Below are 8,368 nucleotides of genomic sequence, written 5' to 3' on the forward strand. Positions count from 1 at the left end.
CATGCAAAGTAACATTTAAAATCATGTTTTTTCGTAAGCCATATATTAAATAAGTTGGCGACCAAATTTTTCCCATTAGTAGCCAGCTGGCACCCGAGAAAAAAAGTTAATTTCAAGCCCTGGAAAGGCAAGTTTGTATACCGCATCAAAGTTTTCAACAATTCTCTGTTTACCCACAGAGGCCTTTGTTGATCTTTCTTCTTGTTTTTTGGTCTTGTTCGCACCCATTCTTTTGATTCATGTTCTGTGATCACTGTTCCTGTTTTCTTGCGTTAGGTCTCCATTGACACGTTTTCCCGCACGCCTCGCCACCTTTCCAATTGACTGTTGACTCCAAATAGCCCGGTGGGCTTCGATCTCAGACAAAAGAAGTTCATTTTGTGCAATGCCTCAACCATCATTTCAAGGACACATGCATTGAATGCCCTGTCTGTTTAAGGAATATTTGGGCCATTCTTTGTCCGTCGCCTTCTTTATCAGCATCCCTATAGTCAACGCTTTAATTTACTGAAGTAAATTAAAGGGGTGCGTCTCTACATTAAAGGTGTAGCGTACTCACCTCAAGGTAGATATTTCCATTTGTCCAACTTCCCGCGCCATATAGGTCTTTGTCATCTTTGCATGACTTGTCCGCCATTTTGAATCACTCGACGCAAAGGCCCTGGGAACAAGGTTGCCCAAAAAAACACCCGTGCACATGGTACCCAATTATTAGAAAATGCGCTCAATGTGAAACGCAACAAGAATTTTCCTACACAAGTGGCTGTGATGATAGGCCATGAGCAGGAATATGACGTCATCACTGTCCGTGAGCGTTACCGGTTATACAAAATGTCACGCAGATTCTCACAGGAACCTACTCGAAAAACTAAAATGCTGTTTTTTACTCCCTTTACTGTCTGTGCTTTTTTGGCACTGATCGTGGACACTGCAAATGGTGGAAAACCTACTCCTTTGGCTATTCAAGACTCATGTAGTGTGGATGACGTGTGCTTAACTCTGGAAACAATTTCGCACAGTCAGGTTCGCTTAGAGAAGACAATGAAATACTATACGGACGGTAAGACAATTGTAGACTTCATCATTTTGGTCTTTGAACTCTGCCCAAGAACTACCGTCTTTCCCCCGAAGAATCCTTTCCCCTCACAGAATCTCAGAATCTCATGGGAAATCATAGTAAAGCCTGCAGGGACAAGGGAATTTAGGAGTTAGAGTTCTAAATTGGTACGTGTTTTTTCTCGGTATGGAAGGTTCCATCTTGGAACTCATTTGATGCATTAAAAATGTCTATGTTTTTTTAACGGTGGCTCTGTTTGACCTGTTTTGGAGTGTTCTGTCTTCAACAGGACGGGGAGGAATGTCATAATTTTATCGAAACAATGTCTCCAACTCCAAGCCCTGTCCTTCATAAGTCGTTTTGAAGCGACAATAATTATTTAGATTGCAACACGTATTTAGCTTATTTTCGTGACCTTTAGCGTACAAATCAATTAACAAGGAGTAGGACAGCTGTGCAAGAGAGCACTTTGTCAGGAAAAAACCCCTTAATTTGGCTGCCCTTGTTAATCAATTTGAACTGAACACTTTACCAAGCTACTGTTCACCACTTTGGTCCACTTTAGCTGTGTTTTTAATCACACTTTACAAAGCTACTGTTCACCACTTCAGCTGTGTTTTCAATCACACTCAGGGCAGTGTGACCTCATGATATTTGATACGGATGTGAAATGTCTTTATTCTTAAATGAAATAAATTACCAATGATTTGAGAGAATAGCATCCGAGAGTGTCTAGGACTGATTTCCAATTTATTACTCGGGATGCCGAAGGAAAATTCCGTTTTTTCATCGTGTCACAAATCGCTGTGTTTTTATATTGTGCGATTTCATTGGCTCCAGTCCACCTTGGAATCACATGCAAGATCAGGGGTCGATCAAGGTGGATAAACACTACGTGTGATTTTATTGGCTCCAGTCCAACTTGGAATCACGTGTGAGATCAGGAGTAGACCAAGCACAATATTCTCGCCGGAATGTCCATGAAACTTCTCCAATCGAAACAGTTTGATCGCTTATCAAATGGTGAACGGAGATTAAATCCTTGAATTTATTAGCCCTGATTTTTGGTTTTATTGAACCGTGACTACTTGCATAGGAGTGTGCTTCCAACTGGGAACCTTTCCTGCCATCGATCCAGGTTGCCAATCGAAGCGTGAGTTCATCAATGGAACCAACGAGCTCAGCGGCTTATCAAATTAAATGAAGAGTTCAACTGGTTAGCAAACAGTTTGTCTTAACACGAAATTTTAAGCAACTTTCACACAGCACAAAAAGTCACCGTTACTCATATAAATTTAAGCGTGGCACTCTGTCGAAGATATTACCGTTCATTATCTAGGATCGATACTTTTTTATCGATCATTGCTTATGTTAGGTTGTAATATCCATACTGACACTACATAGTACATAATCAAGATATGAACTCGCAATAATAAAGGATTAGTGAGGTGCGTTCGAGTCCCGTTTTGTCATCGACGAAGTTGTATGTTTTGGGAAGTTTCTTTTTGCATCGTAACTGTCTTTGTATGGGATATCAGTAGACTCCGAGCTGCAGCGCGACTTCAATATTGTCAACCCCAGGGTGATCACCGGCAGGTCTCCCATCATACTAACCCCGTCCAACCTCCACGGTCTCCCCTTTGTAGGTTTGTGGTTACATACAATATTCACCGTTTGACTTTGACGAGCATGTCTATGAGTGATTTGTCCCTCTTGTATGATATTAAAGGAGGTTTGTTGAATATGTTTGCCAGCAATGGCTCATTTTGAATAAAACTCCAGTTGCACGTCAGTATTTCTTGAAGGTTTGACACCGCTGGGTTGTCTTTTGTGACAAATGGTAGAGCCTTCTCGCTGGTGTTGGGTTTTTAAGTGCCAACTGCCTTCCAGAAAAATTGACCTTGTATTAGTGTTTTCTCGATGAGATGTGTAGCGTAGCCTCGATCTTTAAGGCGGGCTTTGAATCGAGAGAAATGTTGTTTTTGAAGAGTTTGTTTGGAGGAGCCTCATAGCATCTCCTTTGATAAAACCCTTCTTGGCACTGAGCGGGTAACGAGGTAAAATGCGTGTATTGGAAGGTTTCAGTGGCGATCGGGTTGTGATATGTTTTGATATCGAGAATAGATATTCTTTTTCGAATCGTTCTCCTTTTGTTACTGTCGTGTCTAGGAGAGTGATCTCCTTCTCTGAAAATCAGCTGTAAACTTTATAGTTGGGTGGAAGTTGCTACCTTATGCAATGAACAGATTCTGGAAATATCCCCACCGAAACCCCACACCATAGAACAGCTAAATTTACCAAACTCTGCAATGACCTACCTTCTCGGGCCAGATTTTGTATAAAATCCTAAGCTACTCCCTTCTAATTCCTCCCTTGTCCCGGGTTGGAGGAGGGGAGGAGGTTTCGTTGACTCATGCATTATTTACTGTATTGGCTTAACAAAAATTTACAAAACCGAAGACTGAAAATGGCCCTTTCCCGCAGTCAAATTACATATCCTCACACGGACTCATCAGTTTCTTAATCTACCTCATGTGAGAAAATTAGGAGGCATTGGCTTTGTAAGGGATCTCGTGTCCTATTTCTTTGTCCTCCCTGGGATTGTCATCGCTCAAAATGTCATAAATAAAATAATAAATAAAATAATAAATAAAATTAATAAAAATTCCTTGTCGTTGCCACTCCACTGTTCAAATTCTAGGTTTTCCTCGTAGCCACTTAAGCGCAAGCCGGGGCCTTCCTGACGCAAGCTTGTTTTCTTGAGTAAACGGACTGTGTCGATACAAAACATTTTGATCCTTATATCCATCATCGACCATCCCGCGTAAACGCTTGGCTAAAGCTGAAACCGTTTTTATCCAACACAAACACAGTCCAGTCCACTCACGTGGACCCTTCTAATTACTGTCGGTGGCCTGGTCTTCATGTCAAATTAACGGCTCACTGTTAAAAAACAAAATGTAATATAAAAAAATAATAATAACAATAAGAAGAAGAAGAAAAGAAAAAAGAAAAAAAAATGTCATAAAATTACGATGATATCCTTAATTGTAATAGAGAAAAATTCATGTTATAATCGCATTCTGACTAAAAATATATTTGGAAAGAAAGATAAGATCCTTAAAGAAAAACCACTCTTATTAAAAAATATATTACGCAGATCATATCAGTTATTAAAAGAAACACAAACAAATTATGGATTCTAATATCTGTGTCCTGAAGGTCTACATTTCTTCTTTTTCCTCTGGAACCTCTAAGGCAGAGGTGAGCTTATCGCAGGATAGCAAAGAATACTTTTGCTCTTAGCCAATACACGGTGCTGGTGTAATCCTCTCCCTTCTTAATGGCGAGTAGTTCAGCTAATCTGTTGCAAGGTTGGTACCTCTTACATTCCTCGGCCATTCCGCCTGTGATAGTAAAAACAAGTGGCGTGAAGTTGCTTTTCTCCACCTCAATCACCCTGCTTTCATATGGGCGTTTTTTTTTTATTTTCATTCTCGCGTTGCCTGTAGATTTCCTTGGGGTTTAGATCTCTGTAAGAATCTGCATTAGGGTGACAAACCCTGACATCGAAGAATGCAGTCCTTTGTCTCTCCCAGAAGCCACGGGCGCTAATATCTAAACGAGCACCAGGAGCTCTGTTGGCACCTCTGTTCAAAGTCTTTGATGGGAATTACTGTCAGCCAGTTCGATGCTCCCTTCTCCGTGGTTAGCCCTACAGCTCGCTTGGTTCCTGTCGGGAGAGAGGTCGTCACCCTTTCTAGCCTGTCGTTCATGCACTCATCCTTTTCCTTACGCGCGCTTATTTGCAGTGTTCTTATTTCTGACGCATCCGGGGTCTGATGCACTTGTTCCACAATTTGCCTTACTAGGGGACCTGTGATCCTGACTGAAGCCTCGTGTTCTTTGGGTGAGGCTCTTGGTTGGATCTACAAGCCCACCAAGCGCTCCCATGCGCACAGGAAGCGCAAGGAGTTTGCGCTCGGCTTCAGTTATTGCCTGGTTCGTAATAGCTGGTATGAGGACTTCAGTGATCACACGCTCTAAAGGCTCTAACAATTCTAATAATAATAATAATAATAATAATAATAATAATAATAAGAGCTACAGAAGACCGTCCTCCTTGGAACTGCTCACATACTTAGGAGGACCCTATCCATCAAGTAATCCAGCAGACTTATGGCTGCCCTAGGCGCGTGGATTGAACCCGGCACCTTAAGTTAAAAACGGCAAGACTTAAAGGACTTAAAATAATAATAATAATGATAATAATAATAATGATAATAGTAATAATAATAATAATAATAATGATAATGATAATAATAATAACAATAAGAATACGAATAATGATGATAATAATAATAATAATGATAATTATAATAATGTTATGAACATGAAGCACAAAGTCCATAAAATTCATTTGTTGCTGCATACAAATCAGCATCTTTTCAAGTATGTTTGGCAATGAGTTATGCTAGTAGTAATCTCGATTTTGACACGGTTTCGAAGTCTTGAAACCGTGTCCATGTGAAACCGCGTTCGTGTAAACGCTGTCTAAGAGTTTCTTCTCCGGGTGAGTGCAAAAAAATAGGCACGCATTGCGTACGTGTGGTAGTGCAGTAACACAGCGCTCTACTGTGTATTCCATAATTGTCAACTGAGCTGCGGTTTGTCTTCCAGAAGATTCAAGTTATCTTTGGGTAATATGTAGCTCTAATAGTACACGATATTGTTTTGGTACCGTATATCATTATATATCGTGCCTTGGTAGATGTCTTAGGTAATCATAAATAGACCCCTGAGAAGACATGTGGTTACTAGTAAAATACTGAAGCCAAAAAGATTGAAGAAAATGAAAGGGAATCGAGAAACCTTGGCTTCGAGCCTGACATGTTGATCATTTTCAAGTTCCCTTACAATTTCTTTTTTACTACAAGTTTAAGCGTGCACTCTGAGCATCTGACAGCTTTCTAAGACAGAAGTTCACGGGAGTTAAGCTTTGTCCGGCGAGGTTAGTATTTGGATGGGAGACGTCAAAATATACGACTTACCGTCAGAAAAATAGGACTGAAAATTGTATTTTAACGCTCAAAAATGCGAACTAAGAAAGGTACAGATTTTGTTAGCCTGCTTTATCCAAAACAAATATTGATGCAAAAGTAAACAAGACCCCTATAAGGGCGTATCCGTGTGATGCACAGACTGTTAACACAAATTGTCCAGTGACAGAGAACTACAACAACGGGTGAACTTTGGAAAATGGCGAGAGTTTATCAGAAAGATAAATTTGTAATTTAACTACAAGTTATTTATTGTGAAAACAGTTGTTAACCCCTTAAGACCCGAGGGGGTAACAGACGACTTGACTGCTAAGATAGCTAGTCAGAGTTAAACAAACTCTTTAGAATGGGCATACTTATCTTGAGAGAGTTCGTGCATTTTACTATCTTGCTTCCATAAACTGCTACGTGTAATTTCTTCGAGTCTTTATTGGTTTACTGGGTTGTCTCGGTCCTTTTTGATTGGCCAAAGTAATTACTTGGGTTTTGGTTTTAGGACACTCAATTCTTACTAGCTCTAAAAACAGGCAACAAAATTATTTGCTTTCGTGGCTCGCAGCCAGGGTGTGTGCTCTTCATACGAGAGAACCCAAGATGGAAATCTTTTCGGAAACGTAATCACAAGACCTCGGTCCTTCTTTTATTTCTTGATTTCTTTTTTAATTTGGTTTTTAAAGGCTTTTTCGTAATGTACTTTTCGCGTTTTTGATGTCTACATAAGGAAGAAGGGCGTTGGAATTCCTAAATACTTCTTTCTGATAGCGAGTGTTTACTCAATGGTCAAATGAACACACTGATTCGATTGATAAATGCTTGGCACAATGGCCGCTTGGTTCGATTCAGATTTTTATTTTTGGGACGACTGAACAAACTGGTTCGCAAGAAACAGGTCAATTGCAATGATGTTTATAGTGGAACACAAGAACGAAGCAAGATCTAGAAAGAACGTAGAAAATTCTCCTTGCCTTAAGAAAGCTTGCCGTTCTCAAAGAAAAATCATCTGTCCACTTCATCAAATACTTTCAGATGTGAGGTTTAATACTGTGTCAATCATCGCGAGCCGAAAGGATTTTTAACTAAATATTTGCTCTCATCGCAAGATGAGAACTACGTGGCCGAGTTGTTAAACGTGCTTACAGACTGCTAGAGAGTTGGGAAAAGTGTGTGTGTTCTATTAATCGCTGTAAAGGAATTTGGAAGTACTGAACGGCATAAAATTAAATTCCCCGATCGGAGCTCAATTAAGGTGGGACTACGAACAAGAAAAAAAAGGATTTCGACTGGTTTTATGATGTGGTATGCCAAAAGACCTGTTTACTTTCGTAATTTATGCAGGCGCAGCGGGCCTATTTGCACCACGGACTTACACTCTAGCCAGTGACATAGTGTGTAGCGCACTTACAGTGCACTACCACAAAAATAGAATAGCACATATAATTACATTTAATGTAACAGCGTTTTCGTAACTTGGCATTGTTTCTCTTCAATCTATTTCACCTCAGATGACAGCAACTTTTCATTGACTGCAGTGGTACAATGCACAAGCCTGGTAAAGTCCCCACCTCCAAACCAACATTACAAAATGGCTGCTCTGGACCTTAAAAGTGGTATTTTATGTCGCGCACTGAGCCAGGCCATTGATGCATCACAGGCATACACTGTGTCAGCAGAGATTCTTAACCAGGCAGGATGGAAAGGGGTAAACAGTGGACATCCGGGATTGCTTTTCAACGTGGTTGATGAAAACAACTTCGACTTTGTGTACCTAAGGTGAACCGTAAACCTTGTATTAAACATTGATACTTTGTTTTCGGCCTCTGTCTGACTGGTTAAAATTCGTTGTTGGCAATTAGCCCAAGTAAAGAGTCTCCATTTATACGTGCTGGTAGTTAAAATTTGTGGCGTTTGTGGGCCGTATATAGAATGCAACAATTCAGGTAAACTCAGCTGCTGGGTCGGGCACCCAATTTGCCCCTTACTCCGTTATAAGCTTAGGAGGAACGTTTGCCCCAACAAGAAGATAACTTAAAGCCACCAGAAATAATGTTTACAGTCAAATTTGTTTTGGCATTTTCAAAGAAAGCAATTGTATGTACCGAAGATATTTAAAATAAATGAACTGCGGAAAAGCAGAATTTTTGGCTCTCAAACTACCCGAGCCCGCTATAAGAAAAGTTTCGTTTTAAGTTACAAGTGTTTGGTTTTGGCAAAGCAAGTTGCAGAGTAACGCTGAGCGAAAAGACGTTGAGAT

The 8,368-nt window shown here is 40.2% G+C and overlaps 1 protein-coding gene across 1 annotated transcript in view; it reads left to right on the forward strand.

Annotated features, from left to right (window-relative positions):
- The first annotated feature begins 811 nt into the window (after nucleotides 1-811).
- LOC138019565 (uncharacterized skeletal organic matrix protein 7-like) overlaps nucleotides 812-8,368 on the forward strand; it is a 13,921-nt gene continuing 6,364 nt past the window's right edge. The window contains exons 1-2 of the mRNA XM_068866411.1: nucleotides 812-1,060; nucleotides 7,620-7,887. Coding sequence (XP_068722512.1) covers nucleotides 832-1,060; nucleotides 7,620-7,887 — 497 coding nt within the window. The 5' untranslated portion in view covers nucleotides 812-831. The remainder of the gene's footprint in view (nucleotides 1,061-7,619; nucleotides 7,888-8,368) is intronic.

Source organism: Montipora capricornis, chromosome 10 (assembly GCF_036669925.1).
Source record: "Montipora capricornis isolate CH-2021 chromosome 10, ASM3666992v2, whole genome shotgun sequence".
Classification (NCBI taxonomy): domain Eukaryota; kingdom Metazoa; phylum Cnidaria; class Anthozoa; order Scleractinia; family Acroporidae; genus Montipora; species Montipora capricornis.